Genomic DNA, 20,741 nt, shown 5'->3' on the forward strand with positions numbered 1-20,741 from the left:
TCGCCGCCGCACCGGGAGTGCCGGGCCGGGCCGGGCCCTAACGCGGACGCGCAGTTCCGCCGGCCGGCTCGGAGCGCTCCTCCTCGCCCCGCCGGCCGCCGCGCACGGCTTCGGTAACCTGGGCCCGCAGGGGGCGAGCCGCCGGCAGCTGCCGGGGTCCCCGGCCCGACCCGCTCCCGCCGCGGGCGGCCGGCACCCGGCTGCGGCCCGCCGCGCTCGCGGTGACCGCCCCCCGTGCCGCGAGGCGCCGCGGAACCCTGTCGGCGGGCGGCGCGACCCGCCCGGCCGCACCTCGGGGCAGCGCTCGCCGCGGGGGCCCGCCCCGCGCGTGACGTCATCAGTGACTGCCACGGCGCAACGCAGCGCCGCTCGTAGAGCCGGCACGCGTGTGCTTCCGCCAAGGAAAGTAGTGCGGGACGCCCCCTCCGCCCCGCCGCCGCCCGTCTCGTGCCGTCCCGGCGCCTTTCCCGTCGCGGCGGCCGCGGTCGTGCCCCCAGCCTGGCGCTGGTCGAGGCCGGGAGGCCGAGGGGAGCGTGCTGGCGCGCGGATCCCTCCGCCTGCGGTATCGGTGCTGAGGCCGCGCCGCCGCCATTTTGAATGCCCGGCTCCTGCCGCCGCCGCTTCCTCCGCTGCAGGCACCGGCCCGGTGAGTGGGGCCGCGCCGCCCGCCCGCGCCCCTCCTCGCGGCGGCGGCCGGCCCGGGGCTCCGTCGCCGCGGCCCGCGGGAGCCCGGGGACCGCGCGTGCCGCCGCCGGGCCCCGCGGCGCTGCCCCCGGGTCGCTCCGCGGCCTCCCGGGGCTGTCCGCGGGAGGAGGCCGCCCGATGCCCTCCCGCGGCCTCCGCCGGCGCGGCGCCTCGCTGCCCACCCGCCCGCGCCCTCTGTCCCTGCCCGGCGGCGCCGGCCCCGCTCGGCTCCGGCCCCGGGCGCTCAGGGCTGGCTCCCGCGGCGAAGGGGCGCGCCTCCGGCGGGCTCGGGCCTCGGCCCGCTGACGAGACGCGGCCGGCGGGGCTCTGCCCGCTGGCCCCGGCCCTGCTCCGGGGGCTCGGGAACCTGCGCGGCCTTTCCCGAAGCGGGGAGCACGGGCCCGCTGCGCGAGTCCTGCCAGGAGGAAATGTTGCCTCGCCTTGTTCACGCTGGAGGGCCTTAGCGTCCAAAAAGTAGTTTGTGTGTTTGGATCTGTCTTTCCTTGGCGTTTTATTGCCTGTGCTGCGCAGCTGCCCAGAGCTTTACAGGGAGATTGTAATTTTTAAAGTGTTTGCACGTTGTGTTGCAGATGTGTGGATTTTCGTGGAGGCAGAAGTCTATGGTTTCTGGCCAAAAGCATTTTCAGTAAATTTCAGCTTCGGGTTTGTCTTAGCATTGTCTACCATTACTCAGAAATCAGTTTAGAGACAGTTTCAAGTCCCTTTCTCAAGGCTGGAGTTCTCTCTCTTTCTACTCTCACAAACTGTAAGACAAACTGTGATTTTTTCTACTAGTAGGCATTGTTTTGAAAGTTTGTGAACGAAATGCTTGTACATTTTATTACGTGGCAAGCGATGCTTTTAAATGCGTGGTGATGTACGTTAGTTTCTGATACTTGAAGCCTTAACGGAAAGGTACGGAGTTCCAGTGGAACCCCTTTGGAGGGGTGGCATTTCTCGTGCAATACCAGAAAGTACATTTGACACACAGTAGCTTAAACAAAGTAAAACATGCATATTTTTCTCTGCATATAACCCCTTGCATCTCGCATTTAAAATGACAGATTGAGTTGTTTAGTTTCTTTTTTTTTCCTGTTCTTATTCTACTCAATAGTGTATATCTGGTTCTTTTTTTATGCCCTTTTGCTTTTCTCCCCCCTTTTTCTAAACTATACTTTGTTTTTTCCTTTGTTTATTTGCGTGTGCTGTTTTACTGCCAATTTTTTTCCTTTTGCCTAGTCTGTTTTTTGGCATGTGATTTGAAAACTTTCTTGGATATGTGAGAGCTGAATGAAGGCAAGAGACTTTGTTTTTCTGAGACAGATTGCAGCGTGATCCCCTCGTTTCTTCCATGATGAGAGAAGGAGGGGAAGGTATTTAAATTCCCGTGAGTTGGGAAGGGGAAAGAAAGTCTGTGTTGTGAGGGAATCAGCTTTCTTGTCCCCTGTGCATAAGATAGCTTTCAGGTTCCCTCCTTTTTTTGATAGAAGGGCAGTCTCTTCCTTTGTTCCTGTGACTGCAAATCTGACTTTTTTTTCTAATGGCGCTGTGATAAGAGTAGAGAGGTCCTTTGGTATCCTTGTTTGCAGTGTCCTGGCCAACGAGTCAAGGAGGTTAATGTTCCGATTCTCGATAGCTTCTTTTGCATACAGAGTTCTGAATTCTCATCGTTGTAAGCTAATGAGATCAGTAAGTTTATTTGTGGAATAAAACGGTTGTCAACAGCAGCAGAGGAACTGAAGATGTCTGTTCTTAGGCATGCAGACAGACTGTGCACTAATTAATGTAGTTCAGATTTGGAAAGTTGCCTTTCCAAGTATAAGGGCTAATAAAAATTTTAATTGCTTCTGAAGTTGCTCATGTTCAGTAAAGTGCCTCTTTTGCATTAATATTTACTTTTATTTTTGAGTTGGCAATGTGTGTAACTTCAGACTGTTTCAGAGATGGGCTGTTTGATTTTTTTGGTTTACCAAAAGGGCAAACTCTTCTGACTGAAAGCGATATTAATTTGTTCTAGATGATACTCAGGTGTTTTCTGAGGAAAACAATCTGATCTATCGTGGTAGTAGCATTTCATTATTTGATGAGAGCTTTGGAGTCAGTAAGTGAATACATGATGAGGATGTTACTCAAAAAAAAGAAGGAGAGTGCAAGCAAATCTCTGCTAATATTGCTACTAGTAGTAAGGTTAGCCTCTGATGTTTGGAAGAGATGCTGTAGGTAAAATACAAGATAAGAACTTCTAGGACATGGCCGAAGTTACCTGGCGATACTGCAAAGTTGTGTTAATGCATGGAAAAAATGTGTCTAATTTTTCATTAGGCTTTACCAAGACAAAGCAAGACGTGTGTTTTTGTTGCAAGGTAGTAGCAAGCAGGTGTTTTTTGTTGTGGTTTTTTTTTTTTTTTAATTTTAACTCTGCAAGGAAATAAAATAACCAGATTACTTAAAAATAAGAATCTAGAAGCAGGTAAGAAATACGAAGGCGTAGTGTATGTGGGTCAGAGGTGATTGAAGGATGAAAACAGAAGCCAGGAAATCTGAAATAAAAAATCCTGTCTGTCATGCTGATCAGCTGTGTAGATGTGCTAACTCTTCTTCCAATGCTTCATTAATTATGTTCTTAAGAAAACATTTTCTCTGTTTATTTGATAAGTGTTAGAGGCTAATATTTACAATGATTGAAAGCTCAGTGCATCCTTTTAAGCCAGTTCAGGAATTGTGCGGTTTGGTGTATTTGTACCATTGTGCAGGAACGGGAGCTTCATCAGAAGTGTTTTCCCAGTCTTACTAAATTCTGTCGTTGGGTGTAGCTGCAGGAAACAAAGAGAAGTAGTGCTGTGTGCAGCCCGGTGAGTTACAGGATCCTTTCAAACTGTAGGTCTCTTCTGTCACTGTCCTCTCCTGCCACCCGCCTCTGTTACACTCACGATACGCTTCCTGTTCTTTAAATGCACCTGGACATGGAACCCTCGCTGCCCCTCAGACTGCTTTTAAGCTCTTGTTTTTAAGGCATATTTTGCATACTTGACCAATTTTTTTTCTCCAAGCTATCTTTGTACAGTGCAAAGTAATACTGATGCCATGTATTGTCATACTGTATCAAACCACCCTCTGCCTTAATTTATTACTGGTTTCCTGATGTTGCTTATTTTTGACTTATTAGTTCCCTCTGTTTTATTAAATAGCTTTTTCTCAAGAGAGATTACTTTTCCCTTCGAATGTTGTATGGTTGGCTGCTTATCTCTTAACTCTCTTGTGTTGCCTTTGTCCTTAGTGATGTTGACAGTGCTGCTTGGTTAGGTGTTTTAATGTTTTCCATATAAATATTGATAACACTGAACTATACACCAGTCAACCCCCACCCCCAGCTTGATCTCTATTTGTAGTGTTTAATTCTGTTTTTACTGTCAGTGTGTGTGTGCGCTTTTTTGTTTTAAGTATCTCATAGTAGCGTGAAGCCTGCTCGTAGTGCTGTGGAGTTCAGGCTATCGGTATTTTGTGGATAACCATTGCAGTTATTCCCTTCATACAGTCTAGATATATCTTATGCTTTCTTTTTGTGTTCAGGAGGCTTGATTCAGTTCTACTGAAGCAAGAAGGGGAATTCTGTTACTGATTTCAGTTGGAGTTGGGTCAGGCTTTAATTATGTAACTTCCTAAAAGCTGTTTGGTTTGGGTGGGTTGTGTGTTTTTTTCTTTTTTTTAGGAGCGTGATTGCTTATAGATGAGTTGGGACAGAGCAACTTATTATGTATGTTTTAGATCTGTTTGAAAACGTATACTTCTACAGTCTTGGACTGCTTTTTAGGATGAACCAAGGTCAGAAATACTCAGTTATAGATTTTCCTGTAAATTGTATGCACCTTATTTGAATTGAAAACTTAGGCTATTTTCCCCAAACAGGAGAGCCATTCTATAAATAATTCAATGAGCCTCAATGGGTTTCATGTCTTTGTTTCCAGAATTCAAGGCGAAATAACAATGGAATTTAAAAACATGTCTGATATTTTGTCCTAAACAAGTTCTTAAGCGGTGCTGTGTGTTTTTTTTTTTTTTTTTTAAGATTTCATTAATACATTCAAAGAGTTTTTTTAAGACATAGGCTAACATTTCTGAATGGATTACACAGGGGCAGGTCTCAACTCAATTGCATGTTTAAGGATCGTAAGTCTTTATGTTGCAGTTCCTGATAGTTGAATGTAGCTTGACTGAAGCACTTGAACATTTTACATGTGGGACTTCGGTTGTATCGTGTGCTGCTTGCAAATATAAAAGGTTATTTGGTGAACAGTTGTATTTGAATGTTATTGTATTCTCAGGGAGGTTTTTATCAAGGTTTTATACTTAAATACTTTTGGAGTAATGGCTTCTTAAATAAAATCTTCAAATTTTAAACAACACAAACTTAACTAGTAAAAGACAACAAGATGGGAGAAAATACCTGTTTAGAGACATAATTTAGACTAAAACTATATGTTTTCAATACAGTATGATTTTTGTTTTCCTGGTTAACGATTTATTTTTGCTTTTGGATAGTTTACTAAGAATAAGTTGCATGAAGAAAGAATACCTTCTTCATTAGTTCGTTCAGGGGAAGAATTCGTGAGTTGGAGAGGGAGGAGAATCCCTGAGTTAACACCTTTTATAAGATCCAGAGAGAGGAAAAAAAATGTTTCAAGGAACCTAGACACCAACCGCCTAACCATTGGAGCTAATTGAGTTAAGCGTCTAACTTTTTTGGGAACTTTTTAGGAGGCTCTGATCTTCTTGATAGTAGGCTATACTAAAGACTAATGCCTTCAAAATAAGAAGGATAAAGCAGACTTGATGAGGTAGAAAAATTCTGTTGATCATACCAGATATTGTAAACTTAACTGCTAGGGTTTTTTCCAGGTATTCAGGGACCAGCCCTGATTTCTAGAGCTTGTAGGTAGCAAAGAAATGGCCAAGGAGTACTACTACTGTAAACAAAATGAGGAAAGAGGTGATTGCTTTTAAAAATTGCATTGTCATTTATGTTGATATGAAAGAATAAAAACGTGTGCCTGTACCAGGGGAAAAATGTTAGCTAATCCTGAAAAACAAGACCTGCTACTCTGAAGGAAGTTCTAATCTGTGTTTAACCAGCTAAAATTATACTTCAGGTTTGCTGTTACCAGGTGATATGGTTTCCTCTCTGTTAGTCATCTAGTGCAATAAAATGCATTTTTGTAATATAGAGGTCTCTAAAATCTCATTGTTCATGGCAGTTTATTTGATAGCTTCGTAGTTGTCACCTCAAGCTGACTTACCTTAATCTTTTGCATGGTTCATAGTGTGAATTTCAAGATTCTAATTTCAAGACAAATTATATAGTCAAAATTGGTAGATTGCTTCTTATGTGTTTTAGTTCTTCTAAGTTCTATGTTGTTTAATCCTATTTGTATTTTGATTTTGTGGATTGTCAGTATTCTTTTTGTTTTATCTCTCATCAATAAACAGGTTATTAATGCATGCCCCTAATTCCTTCCTTTAGTGAAATCTGTATGTCAAGTCCCGGTGGAATTTTGATGTCGGAAGGTTCCACTGCCTTGGCAGGGCCATGGTATGGTTATGCTGCGTGTTGTCCATACTTCATTCATATGATCAGGGAAATCAAAAGTATTTGGCAATAAATCATTTTGGGGGGCTTGTTGGAGTCCTCTTTCACTCTTTGTGCTTTTTATTATGCTGCTGCTTCCTCGGGTGCTAGCTGTGTAACCATGGAGCCCAGGAGGCCCCATGCCTACCTAGCTGTTACTGCTTGTCACTGTGCTCAGGTTCTAGTCACGGATTGCTTGGCAGTGTGTACGTGGAACAATGTTTGTTTCCTATTGTTCTGCAACCTCTCACAATCCTGGAAAACTAATATACAAATAATGCTCAGAGGTGATTTGACTAAAGGGAGAGGATGTTTATGTATACTTCTTGAAAGGAACAAGAAAAGGGAGCCAGAGCAGTCTTCTCTCTCTCTCTCTCTCTCTCTTAGTAGTGTTTCTTTTGTCTCCTTACCTGTATGCCTGAGAGTGCATGCTGATTAGATATATTACATGCAGAGCAGTTGCTATCTTGTGTGAATTAGGTGTTTTCCATCCTGGAGGGAATATCCATGTAACCTTGTTGCTTCATTCTAGCTCTTCCGATTATTTTTTTTTCCATCAAGCCTGCAAAATATGTGCTAATGTTTTGCAGTCATGCTTCTTACTACATTCAAGTCCTAGCATTGTGGGCTTAACTATTAAGTTACAGCCTGCCCCTTGGACAGGAGTCATCCAGAGGAATTTGGGATTGTACAAGAATTGTTGTTGGTGACTTATTGGGTCACCGTTCCGAGTAGAAAAACATATATGGTCCTCAAAAAGCTAAATGAGTCTGGGGAGAAAGGGGGGGGGGGAGGGGAAGGGAACAAAACTGATTCTGAATGACATTTTGTCAGTCTTGTGATACCTGCACAAAACTTGGTTTGCTGGTTCAGATGACTTGGATTTAGGATGATTAGCTTTTCTGGCCCTGCAAGCTGTGGATCTTTGCTTGATGACCAAGGGGCATGTGTTGCTCATCTTTGAGTGCTGGAAGAGATGAACAAGCAGGACACAAAAGTTTCTGCTTAGACATCCCTGTTTCTTTCATTCAGCAGCTATTAAGGTATTGAGGAGACACCCTCTCTCTGTTACTTCCCCTATGCACCTGCTGCTTCCCGTACTGAGACAGGAAACTGGGTTAGATCTGTTTCATGCCTTACCTGGCATGGTTGGCTCTTGTTCTCTGCCATCTCCCCTTTATGCCCTGTTCTGCATCAATAGAGGACAACACATATTTGATCATGCACTCTGTTAGTAAGCTTCACCGTGTTGCTTAAACTGTTTGGGTGTATGCACATTGTGTCTTGTATACAGTCATGCTTAGTAGAAATTCAGCAGGAATTACCCAAGGTGTGTCACATTAAAGGTTTGTTAGCATTATAATAGGCTTTGGAATGGTTGATAATGGTAAATATTAATCTGTTCTGGAATACTTCTGAATTTAAGTATTCTCATGTCCTAAATCTCTTAAAGACTGCAGTAACTGCTGTATATACTTGCCTGAAATTTCTGAAACTTATATGAGATTCCCAGTTTATTGGCATGCAACAGAGTCTTAAACTTACAGTTGAGGGTGGAAAAAAAAATGCCTGTTGTGAGAATTTCTTGGTAGTAAGAAAAGCCTTTCTTATAGGGAGGGAGGAGGAAGCCAACCTGTTATATTGCATGGCAATTACTATGCATTGAAATGCTTAAAAAAAAGAGTGTGCACAGAAAAGTAGCTCAACCCCCAAAGAGTAAGTGTGAAGTGATTCTCTCTTGTGAGAGAGAGAGAGAGAGAGAGAGAGTATTTTTTGTAGATGGGAGTGTGAAAAAGCTTTTTTTTTTCTTTTTACGGAAATAATTGAAAGATATATTTAAAAATGCTAAATTATTGATTAAAAAAGAAGTATGGTTGTGAAGTTGCAGCACAAATACAGAAGTTCTAAATGTTGGAAAATAAATCATAGCTTCATCTTTTGCCCTTCATACTGTCCTCCTTGTGAGCACTTCTGAATCGCTCTCTCCTTATCAGGCAGGATGTGTGTGAGAGATAGAATTGCTCTTAGGAAATAGTTTGGATTGGACTGTGTCTGTAGTAACAGCATATTAGTATATTACACAACTAGATGAAAAAAGGAGGTAACCTTTTAATTGGCTGTAATCTGAGTAAAACTCTTATTCTTCGTTTCTTTGCTTTCTGAAACGCTGGTTCATTGTTTTACTGCTGTTGTGATATGAGGAGGAAAAATAATCTTTACAGTGTGGTATGTTGATTGTTTATGTAAGGGCACTTGTAAGTATAGGTTATACATTTCTTTTGGTGAATGGATGAGGACAGTGTGACATCATACCAGATCGCCGCTGTTTGATTTCATTTTCTCTGCTGCCTCAGTGAGGTAGGAAGTCCTGCCTTAGACTGGCGAAGGATGCAAAATAAAGGTTCTTATAAAGGTCTGCTTTGGAAGTGTGGTATCTTCATTCGGTGCTGTTCCATTGGCTTAAATGATTTCGGCTGTCTGTTGTTTTACTTTGACATACAGGGCCAGACCGACAATGATGTGCTGAAGCCCTCCATAGACATGCCTACCACAGGTGTTTGTTGGGCACAGGCCAGGAAAACAGCGCTGCTGTTAACAAGTCACAGGCAGGGCAAACCAGTGTTGCGCAATTTATAATCCCTTCAAATGTAGTGTGAAAGCAACAGGACCTGTGGTATCAAAGCAAATAATACCAAACTTAATTTTGTTTGCAGACCGTATGATAGGGTTTCAGAAAGTTTGCAAAGAAGTCTCTGCTTAAAGCTGACAAGCAAAACCCCCGTGATTTTAACCTGTACTAGCCGTTCCCTGTATTTTCAGGAACAGTAGTTCAAGATCTAAAGCCTCATCGTGGGTCTGCGCTTCAGTTGCGTTGCTTACTGCAGGAGGGAGCGCTTCACCTCTTCCCTGCTCCATCTCAGATCTCCTGTTGCTGTATCTTCTCATTGCCTTGTGTCAGCACAAGTCAAACTGTTTTGTTTGAAGATTGCTTCTGTTGAAAGGAAAATAGCAAGCTGTTTTTTAGATGCACAGGTTGCCTTATCTGGTGTGCCATGTCCCAGGAAAGCTGTGGGTAGAACGATGGAAGGAGTGGAATCGAGCACCTCTTTCAGCATAAGCCTGCTCAAAAGTCATCTTAACAATTATGAAACTACTACCTGTAGACTGCAGAGGAATGTGCCTGCAGTAGTGCTTTTATTTTTTATTAATTTCTCCCCGGTTTTCTAACAAAAGCATGCTATATCAAAATATCTGAGAAGTATATTGAGGGGTGAGGGTGGGGGTAGGAGGTGAATCCAGGCTTAAAAATGATGGACTCTAACCAGAGTGTTGCCACCCAGGAAAGAGATTTGGGCATTTAATAGACTGGTACATGAAAAACACCAGCTGAGCACTTTGTAGCAACCACAACCTCAAACTGAGTGTCACACATCACTAGGAAAATAAGAGGGAGCAAAGTAGAAGAGATTTTATGCAAATAAATACGACGGCATAGCTACCTCTGAAAGGTTGTGTGCAGCACTGTTGTACATAACGTAGTTTTAAAGTTTGGCTTCCGTTTGAGAGTAATTCTTCTCTTGAAGAATATTCAAGAGAATAAATTGTTCTCTAGGTCAGATGGGACCATCACTATTCCATATGGTGAAGTGAAACTACTTGAAGTTCGTGTAGAATGTGTCTTTCTTCCGCAGTCTCCTTCATACAGTGACAGGCTTGTTTTAGAAAGGATTGTTCTGGCTGTTGTCTAATAAAGGGACAGTGTCGACCTGATTCCGAAATATATCCGCACAGATAGGATTGCTCTTCCATCAGCTTTTTCTGCTGCATTCCACCACTCAAAGTATTAAGTGTGCATGACACAAGTCCACAGGACTTTTGAAGCCTGGCTATTTGAAACACCTATCTGAAATGTTGTGCAAGTTAATAAATAGCATTGCTTTTTGCAAAGAATTTCTGTCTCAAGTTGTCACGATTTTTGTGATTAATTCTCTTTGAGCCCAACTTCCCTGGGGGAGAGTAAGAAGATGTGAACATGAGAGCATACCTTGCCTACCATTTCTGCCTGTTTCAGATCAGGAGTCATGTTTTTGTTCACTTGACAGCTACTTCAAAAACATTGCGAGAATGTATATTCCTGGAAGATACAATAAATTCTTCTGTTTTTCAAGTTTACTTTTAACCATACTGCTGAAGCAGCCTGTATTTTCTCAATTCTTTCATTTATATAATTGTAGGGGACGAAAGAAAACTTTATGTTAAACTATGAGACAACTATTAAGTCATCAGATACAGTAGAAGAAGGCTTACAGATATCTTTCTTGCTCCTCCCAGAGGATGCCAGCCCCCATCAGACTGCGGGAGCTGATCCGGACCATCCGGACAGCAAGAACCCAGGCAGAAGAGCGTGAGATGATTCAAAAGGAGTGTGCTGCTATCCGATCATCCTTCCGAGAGGAAGATAACACATACCGATGCAGAAATGTGGCAAAGCTGCTGTATATGCACATGCTGGGATACCCTGCACATTTCGGACAGGTAGGTTAGTCTTTGATGCTTGCTGTGCTATGTGCGTATACCAGTATGCTTTATGTATTTTGGGTGTATTGACTAAATTGGAGCATTCCTAGCTGCAGTTTTGCTTTGAGACGTTTTGATGTTTGTTTTCACTCACGTTCTGAATCTGCATTAGTTAGTTTTGACTGTGTTATAGACATTTGCTGTTTGGAACCTGTCCTTACATATTTTGTTATGAAGCTTAGGGTTGGTCTGACTTTGCCAGGCTGTGCGCTCCTCATTGCCCGTGTTTCTGCAGAGCAGTAGTTCTTAAACCATAGTCCAGTATGGCTATTTGTAGATGGGTTCAAAATGGCACGTCAAAGTTCTGTCTCTGGAAATTACCAGATGCTTCCAAGGAGTTTCTATATTGTTATACTTCTAAAACAATCTGTTCTAGGAAGATAATAGCTGGTCTGTTGCCAGAAATAAGAAATCGGTGTTCCTTATCCCCATCTTACTGAAGTGACTTGGAGAAAGCCAGTATGGGTTTTCCTACTCTCTTGGCTTATTTTTGACACACTGTTTCTCAGTCAGATTTTGAAAAAGGGAGACAGGAAGATGGAATTCTTGATCTACAAAATGTTCTTCAGGTTGAACTTTGCTTAGTCTTTGGGGCATAGTCCATTTTTCTCAGAAGTTGGTAAGCATTCTGTTAGTCATAGTCTAATCTAGGCCTTCCATCAAGCTAAGTAAGAAGGCAGTCAAATTGCGGATCGCTGTAGTCCTTAAAGTACCTTCATGTCCTCAGTCTACACATTCGCGATTGGACTGACTGATCCACATGTCTCACTAAAGCAATGAACTCAAACCACAGAAATCAAATTTCAAATAGTCTTATTGTTAAAGAGCAAGTCTGGGCTGTGCTTTGAGTTTAAGATGAGTTCTCTTACTATATATCGTTGGGTTCTTCCCACAGGATAAAGAGTTGTTGCGTCAGAGCAAGTGAATTATCCTGTTCTTAGTACTACATATGGCAGGGTTCCCTGGTCTGAGAGAGAAACGTCCTGTCAAAAATGTTAAGAAACTAAGAGCTCCAATAATAATAATAAAAATACTGATAAGCATTATCAAGAATTTTTACACTCAATCTGTTTTTAGGAGTATATTTAAATTTTATTTTAATTATTTTGCATTGTTACTCAAGTATTTAATCCTGTGTGTGGGTGATTAGTAATTCTTCAATTTCTGCTTTTTGGTAATGGTAAATTGCCTCTTTGGTCTCAGTGGAGAAAGGATAAAACAGGTTATATCTTTCATTGCTGGTGTTGCTACATCTCAAACATTTATGCGGACTGTTCTGGGGACAGAATCATCCATTCTATAGCCTTGTTTCTCATACAGTTTGTAATTTGCACTTTCAGGAAGTTATAGGGCCCAAGGCTGAGAACGTGTCCTCAGTGCTTATAACTGGAAGGAATCTTTCAAAGTACTGATGTTGTGTAGGTGGCGTATATGATCTCCATTCTTTCTCAATAGCAAGAAGTTTGACTGGGTTGGGAAACTGTTGAAGGCAGATGCTGTTCCAGCAGTAGAATCTTGTAGATAGGCAGTCCAGCATTATAGACAAGAAGTTTCTGAGAGTGACAGGATAAATGAGTAGGAAATATGTTTTGATGAAAAACAGGAGAGCCACAGACTGTTAGACCCATGTCTGCCTTAAAGATGAAAGCAGGTATCTGACTTCAGCTAGTGTGATGGTTTTACTCAGCTGGGCAGCTGAGTTCCACCACAACCGCGCTCTCCCTTTTCCTCCTCAAAGGGAAAGGGGGAGAAAATAGGATGGAAAGGGCTCAAGGGTTGAGAATAAGGATGGGGAGATCACTCAACAATTATTGTGACAGGCAAAACAGACTCAGTGTAGGGAGATTAATGAAATTTATTACCTATTACTAACAAACTAGAGCGCGGGAGTGGGGGGGAACGGAACTCACTAAAAAAAAAAACTTCCCCCAATCCACCTTCTTCCAGCTCCTACCCCCAAGAGGTGCAGGGGAACGGGGAGTGGGAGCTGCGTTCAGTCCCTGATACTTCTTCTCTGCTGCTCCTTCACGGCCACTCTCTGCCCCTGCTCCAGCATGGAGTCCTTCCCGAATTGATCCTCTGTGGGCTTCCCACAGGCAGCAGCTCTTCAAGAACTGCTCCCACATGGCTCTGTACCACGGGGTCCATCCCCCAGGAGCAAACTGCTCCAGCACGGGTCCCCCACGGGCGGCAGCTCCCCCCAGACCCCTGCTCCTGCGTGGGCTCCTCTCCACGGGCTGCAGCTCCGGCCCGGGGCCTGCTCCTGCGGGGGCTCTCCATGGGCCGCAGCCTCCTCCAGGCCACATCCACCTGCTCCACCGGGGGCTCCTCCACGGGCTGCAGCGTGGAGATCTGCTCCGTGTGGGACCTATGGGTGCAGGGGGACAGCCTGCTCCACCAGGGGCCTCTCCACAGGCCGCAGGGGAACTTGTGCTGCATGCCTGGAGCACCTCCTGCTGCACTGACCTTGGGGGCTGCAGGGCTGCTTCTCACTCCTTGCTCTTCCAGCTGCTGTTGTGCAGCAGGTTTTGTTCTTTTCCTTTTCTTAAATATGCTCTTACAGAGGCTCAGACAGCATTGCTTATTGGCTCGGCTCTGAGCAGCAGCGGGTCCTTTGGAGCCAGCTGAAACTGGCCCTTATCTAACATGGGGCAGCTTCTGGACACTGCTCACAGAGGCCACCCCTGCAGCCCCTCGCTACCAAAACCTTGCCAGCTAAACCCAATACAGCTAGTGGTGTGGATGAGGTAACCAGTAATAAAAGAGACGTTAGAGAATGTGTCAGAAGTAGATCAGCCATTCACTTCCTTTTTTCCAAGACAGGATTTCTCAACTGTGACCCAGGAAATCTTGTACAGAAATATGGGCGTGAGCGCTATATTTAGCCAGTGCATGCTGGGATGCACTACATGGCAAACTGTCTTTTGAGCATATGCAGAAGTCATTTGTGTAAGATTAGAAGGTATCAGGCAGCCAGACATCCTGGACAAATGGTCAAATTACTTTAAAAATACATATGTATTATTTCCACTTGCAAAAGAATTCTGGTCTGAAGATCATCTGTGTCAGTAAAAACTTCTGTGAGTCGTAGTCTGGCTATATACCTCTCTACATATCAGGCTTTACTGATGTATCTGTTACAGTAACGATGTAGCAAACTTTAATTGTTGTTCCTTTGAGTGAAGTGGTTATAGTGGCATAAAGACTTGTTCCACTAATTAAACCTAGTAAGAGCTTCAATGAAGCCAGTTTGCATGTATCTGTACACAATTGAAGTGAGCTTGTCAGCTTTTCACAGGGTAAATTTCATTAATATCATTCAAATTCAGAAGTACTGAAAGTATCAGTCATTGATGTGCAGTCGTTTTTTTCCTTTTGCTTGTCCTTAGTTGTTTGTCTTCTACCTTTCTTAGCTGTTACACTGTAGATTAGAGGCCATCAGTTCTATTTGCTGAGACTTGTATAAGACAGCATCTTGTAAACCATGGAAAGAATGTTGGTTCAGAGATGCGTTATTTTCTTACAGAAAACACTGGAAAGATAAGAGGTAAATATGTAGTGTTCTGTGCCTGGTTGATCTTGTCTGTTCACGTGAGTTCAGTTCTCTTTTTGGATGACTGATGTTACTATTCAGAGGTATTTTTTTATTCTAGATCTTCAGCTAAGTTAAACCTAGCAAACTGAACTCAGTTTCTCTCAAGTTTTTTCTTACTGGCTTGTCACAAACCACTAGCTGGCTGGTTCATGTGTGGCTACCTCTTGCATAGTTGAGCTGTATGTTCTGGTTCTGTGCAGTTGTGAGAATTTAGGGCTAGACCATAGCATTTATTCTCTCTGCCACTTCAGTTTAAAATTTTCTTACCAGATTTTCAGCATCCTGTACAACTTTACCCTCTTGATGTCTGTATGCTTCTTGCATCGCACCTGTGCTCTGTTGCCATGTTCAAGCTTCCCTGTAGCTAAGGTCCATGAAAACCTTTTCACGCTGCCTCGTATTTTTGCCTGTGCATGCCCCCTTCATGTCCTTTACAACAAACCTTTTGGAAACTTTGATCCCTTCCGTACATCCGTTGTGTATGCTTACTTCCTGCCCCAGCTAATCTGTTAAATGGCCTTATGGGATGTGTTTGTGAGAGGATAGGTTTCTTACTTGCTCTGAGAAGCCATTTCTGCTATTTTGTCTGGAAACTAGAGACTGGATTATACCTGGCTAATCATCTGTTAGAGAAAGATACTTTAGTGCAGTCATGTCAGAAAGTCTGTATTTGTGCTTTAAGAAAAGGCAAAGCTTAAAAATTGCTTAACAAATTCTGAAGTCAGCTGAGTGCAAGTGATGGTTTTGCATGTTATCTAAGGAATCTCCTTTATGCTTTTAAACACAGCTGGCACATTTCTACGTGGCAAAAGGGAAGCTTGTAGTGCTGCAATGCATATGATTTTAGTTAAACCTTAGAGGTTCAGATAGTTAAGTTTTTATGCTGTTCTGTAACTGCTCTCTCTGACTGTATCCAAGGTTTACCTAGCTAGCTACTTAGTTACAGTATAATCATCAAATTTGTTTTTGACAGCTTAACAGAGTGTTGATCCTCTCTCTGATAGGCAGATATATATCCATTGAAGTGCTAAAAATTTCCAGTGCATATCAAACATGACCCATCCTCTGGATTTCCAGAACTTTGTTTTTTGCTTTTTTAATTATTTATATATTTTTAATTGATGGATCTCTTGTCTCTAAATGTGTTATTTTTCACTTTTGTGCTCTGACCCCACTTGTCTGGTATATCTGAGGTCATGGAAGGTCATTAATGTCTGGTTACTTCAAGATACAGGACCTACTGATTTTGTTGCTGCCTTGCTGGGAAGTCATTCAACCTTTTTTTTTTTTGTTGTTTGTTTGCTTGTTTTCCATATCACCAAAATGAGAATAAAATGTTTAATTTTTAAAACGCATTATCAGAGACCTAAATCAGTAAACATCAAACTTTCTCCTCTAGCTGAGTAGTAGTTTAAGCTAATTCTTTTTCTTTTTTTTTCTTCCAGTTGGAGTGCCTCAAGCTCATTGCCTCTCAGAAATTCACAGACAAGCGCATTGGGTATTTAGGTGCCATGTTGCTGCTGGATGAGAGACAGGATGTCCATCTTCTTATGACCAATTGCATCAAGAAGTAAGGGTACCAGCTCTCTCTCCATCAACACATGCTTTGAGGCTTCAGAATCTGAAAGTACACCCCTGATATTTTGAGTACTTTAGGTTTTTTTTCCATTGTGTTACAAAACTGGTTCCTTCAATCTATTGTGTACTGCTGACTGTAAAAGACTGTTCTGGTTTTGTACTGAATTGGATGATTCCCTCTAGGTTCCTTAGAGGGAAGAGAATACAAACTTGCATTGGTCCTGAAGAGGTACATAGGGCAAACCATACTTGATGTAGCTACTGTTTTAGAATGGTAATACATGTTACTCTTGAGGTCATCTTAAGATAAATAAAATCAGGAATATGTAATGATCACAATAAGCTGTTTGGCCAGTGCAGACAGCCTCGTGTTTTAAAGAAGTCTCTTCCATGTCTGTAAACTTAATTCTCTCCCAATTTGCAGTAGGAAAGAGTCAGACAAACAGCTAGTAGTGCAGCATAACTGAAGGTCCCCACACCTCTTATATACTGATTTGATTTTTTTATAATGCTACTAAAACATTATGGACAAGACTGGCCATCCAGTGTTACAAAATCATATCTGTTTCTGCAGCCATGTTGTTGTGTTTACTTAATGAATTCTGAAGAGTTGGGTTTTTTCTGACTTCAAAGATCAAGGCTGTGTATGCTGCCTTTTCTTTCGGGTTGACCTAACAGTGCTGATGAATGATTTTCCTTGCAAGCAAGGCAGCAACTTGGAATGTGCAGTCTGCTTGGTATCTTGCTGAAATTAGGCAAGAGGGGATGGAAAATAAGGATTTTTTTTCTTTTAATTTTTTTCCTCCCAGCAAGATATTACTAAACCAGGATTGCTTTTTATTATAGTTTAGTAAATGAGAGTTGATGTGTTTCCAATGACAGATATTGCTTTTCAAGATGGATGGGGGCAGGAGCGGAACAACTGGGGTCTAGCTGATTTATCCAAATGCATGCTTGGTTTTGTGTGGTGTGCCTATATTTATTGTTTACTTTTAGAACATAATCTTCTCAGGTAATAGCAAGTAAAGCACTGATGAGATTGATCAATTAGGCTGTGGCCTCAAAGTACTTGAAAATAAACTTGACAAAGCTGTGGGCCTGAGAATCTACTAGTGTCCAGGAAAGAGACATTTGGTCAAATACTTTTTCATTGGAACGTTGTACTTGTGAGATTCTTCCATTAGAACTAGGCTGCTAGGTTAACACCTTTCTTGGTTGTGGTTAATACATTTTTTGATAGTTTATGTTGAAATAAATGCGTGGTAAGGGTGCAGTGAGTTTGAAATGGGCCAGACTGAAGCTCAATGAAACCGATAGACAGCTTCGCACCACCTCAGTGGGTTGTCTATCACTTTCTTCTTTGGCTTCCATAACTACCATTATTTGTCTTGCTTTTATCACTGTCTTATAGCAAGACCTAGATTTTCAATGCAAACAAGTGAGCACCTTTGAAGCACATCCTTGCTATATGCACAAGTATATATAGCTGCCAAAAACTTGTTAAAGGAAGGAAACAAAAATCAACACGTTTAATGGCATGTTATCTGCTTTTGCATCTGCATGTTGCCATAACTTGATGTTAGGAACAGAATGCTCTCTTGCTTTTCTGCATGTTGTGCGCTTTTGGTTACATACCACTCCCTTCCCCTGCTCTCCCATCATGCAATCCCCAACTTGCTTCCCAAACCAGGAAACTTATTTTTACTTTCTTCATTTTTCATCATTTGTGAATGAATCCTGGGCACTATGGTGACATGAATACCAAGTAGTTTGGAAAAGTGGTTAGAAATCAGTTTTAAAAGCTGTTGGGATTTCCATGTGGAAGCCACATTGTCTTGTACTTGGTGTGACATTGGTGGATGACCTCATAAATAGTGTCTACTGAAAGGTGGCTTCATTTATTGACTGCATGTGCATCTTCCATTGGCATATGAAGAGTTAGGATTGTTTAACAAAATTACTATATAGATTATTTATAAGCTGTGTGAGTAATGGTATTTTTTGTTTTTGTGTTGTTTTTTTTCCTAGCTCAGGGTGGAGAATATTTTACATATATTTTTATACGTTGTTTGGTTTGTAAATCAGAAAAAACAGGATTCGCATTTAGTATTTGTGCTCAGTGTATAAGTCTTAGTATAATACGAAATAGGAATTTATGCTAAGCTTAGCATATTAAGGGCATATGTATTGTTTCTTACCCTTTAAGATTTTATTTTGTGACCAGATCCATATGAAGCTTTACAACTCATCATTCGTTAGTCCTAATAGCCCAATAAAAGGGAGGGAGGAAGGGCAGTTAGAATTAAAAGACATTACATGCAAGGCAAACTACACCAAAAACTTAAGGCACAGAAACTACATAACGATGTGCGCATAAACAAAAAACAGAAGCTGAAGCCTGTCCAGGAACACGGTTAAACTGGAACAGCCTGCGAAGTCACTGCAGGGCTGTGCTTGATGTTAGGTTCTTTTCTGTTTGCAAACTACAAAGTTTTTTATTTACTGTAGAAGCTTTAATGGAGTTCTGTGTCATCTTCCCTCTTATGTCCGCCTGATAGTTTTACCCAAATCTACCTTTGAGAATTCTACCTATAAGTAATAGAAAACCCTATGGTACATGCACTCCAAGCTTATGTTGCTCCTAACTCGTACTCCCAAGTAGCTGAGAATTTGGAGGCCTTTTTCATGTGTGCAGATGGCTAAATGACTATAAGTTGATGCCCTTTTTTCCATGTTCAGGCTGTTTGCATGCTGATTGAGTTTTTTTATTTTCCCTTACAGTGACCTTAATCATAGCACGCAATATGTGCAGGGGCTGGCACTCTGCACCCTTGGCTGCATGGGCTCCTCGGAAATGTGCAGAGACCTTGCGGGAGAGGTGGAAAAGCTCCTCAAAACTTCCAACTCCTATCTTAGGAAGAAGGTACTTTTGAATACTTTGTTACAGATTAAAACTCAAGTTTGATGGGATACCTTGCTTATAACTGGAATACTAGGCAGCTTGTAGCACTGGCTGAGTATTTCCCAGTGTGTGAGATAGGCAGAGGCCAAATCCCTGTCTCTGCGTAGCAGGAATGTGTAAGCCTCTAGAAGTCAAGCCTCCAACAGATGAGGCATTTGTTTCTAATTTCATACTCTTTACCTTAAGGTTATTGATTATAATGCAAGTGCCTGCCTGTTCACAGGCATTAACCCTAGACTTCTAGTCATCAGTTTTATTTCAATATGTTATCAGATAAGTCCATTATTAGTAAGTATATTGTTAATAGTGCAGATTAATATCTGAAGATTTGAACCTATTAGGTACTACTGGAGATTAGATCAGATATGACAGGTTAAGGACTTGAAATGGTCAAACAATTAGAAAATGTCTAACTTCCTTAGCAAGTGGGACAAAACATCTGCAAAATGTAATCAGCCTTGTTCTTTTAAATTTATTTCATTATTATGTCTTGGAGGGAGCGCAGGGGCAGCAATGAGATTTTAGGAGAGAAAGCAATGCTAAGAGGTATTGTTGTATTCTGGGAAGAGGCAGCCAGTGCACTTGATTATCAAGCAATTGCAAAAAAAAAAAAACAAGTGTCTTCTATTCTAGAGTACGGTTGCTTCTGTACTGTAGATTAAGTAGGCAAGCTTGTTATATACTGTGTTGTTTTTTTTTTTTCATAGAACCTGTTACCTGAAGGAGGAAATTGTTTTGTGGGGAAGGAGATGATATTCAAGGGAAAGAAAAGGAGCCATAAATTTGACATAAATTTTGTTATTTGCTTCCAATGCATTATCTTCTCCCTTCATAACATTAAGATAGACTGAAGTAGCCTTATTAAATACAGGGCTGCTTTGCAGTTAATATAGCTTCTGAAATGAATAACTTATAAATTAGTATTTTTAGCTAATTTTTAGCTGCAAGTATTACATTGCAGCTTAGTGCTGGTTTTGTTTCCTTCTCAACTGTGAAAGTTTTCTTGAACTCTTTTCTGTAATGCTGTTTAGTATCACTTGTAGCAGAGAGATGGAAAAATATACTGTAAACTTTCCAAGTCTGTGTATACAATGAAATTTGTGATAATTCCTACTGTGCTAGATGTTCTCAAAATGTCTTTGTCATTTTACTGTGTACTAACTGAACTGTTTTTCCTATACAGGCAGCATTGTGCGCTGTTCATGTTATCCGAAAGGTGCCTGAACTTATGGAGATGTTCCTGCCAGCCACCAAAAACTTGCTGAATGAGAAGAACCATGGTAATGTCTGAGCCTGCTTAGCAAGGCTATGCCATTGTTTGCAGGTGCCACACTTGCTACTGAAGCCTTTAGTTTGGAGCGAACTTTTGAGATGTATTTTCCATTTGTTTCATCCCCCTGGTATGCAGCGAAAGCATATGTCATTCAGAAGGCAGGGACGTATGACTGGTAATTAGCAGGACTTTACATGGCATGGATGATGAAAGAACACTTTCACTGTTTTTGACCCACTTCAGAGTGGGTGGAGTGGGAAAGCTTGTGACTTTTATCCAGCACACTGCCTAAAGGGACTTCAAAGTGTGTGTGTTTTTTCTGTTTTTTGGTTGGTTGGTTTGTTTCTGTTGTTGTTGTTGTTTTGTTTTTAGCTTTTTGTGTGTCTCCCAGACTGAGTTTTGAAGACTTTCTAAGGAAGGCCTAGCTGAGACCACATAAGCCTGGCTA

At 42.0% G+C, this 20,741-nt stretch overlaps 1 protein-coding gene across 3 annotated transcripts in view; it reads left to right on the plus strand.

Annotated features, from left to right (window-relative positions):
• The first annotated feature begins 351 nt into the window (after positions 1–351).
• AP1G1 (adaptor related protein complex 1 subunit gamma 1) overlaps positions 352–20,741 on the plus strand; it is a 43,685-nt gene continuing 23,295 nt past the window's right edge. For 2 of the 3 annotated variants that reach the window (XM_083794917.1, XM_083794918.1), the window contains exons 1-5: positions 352–646; positions 10,640–10,843; positions 15,926–16,050; positions 18,840–18,981; positions 20,204–20,300. In XM_083794917.1, coding sequence (XP_083651043.1) covers positions 10,643–10,843; positions 15,926–16,050; positions 18,840–18,981; positions 20,204–20,300 — 565 coding nt within the window. In that variant the 5' untranslated portion in view covers positions 352–646; positions 10,640–10,642. Of the gene's footprint in view, positions 647–1,204; positions 6,272–10,639; positions 10,844–15,925; positions 16,051–18,839; positions 18,982–20,203; positions 20,301–20,741 lie in introns of those variants that run through there. The other variant, XM_083794919.1, reaches the window with a different exon arrangement.

The sequence above is a fragment of the Anser anser genome (assembly GCF_964211835.1).
Source record: "Anser anser genome assembly, chromosome: 11".
Classification (NCBI taxonomy): domain Eukaryota; kingdom Metazoa; phylum Chordata; class Aves; order Anseriformes; family Anatidae; genus Anser; species Anser anser.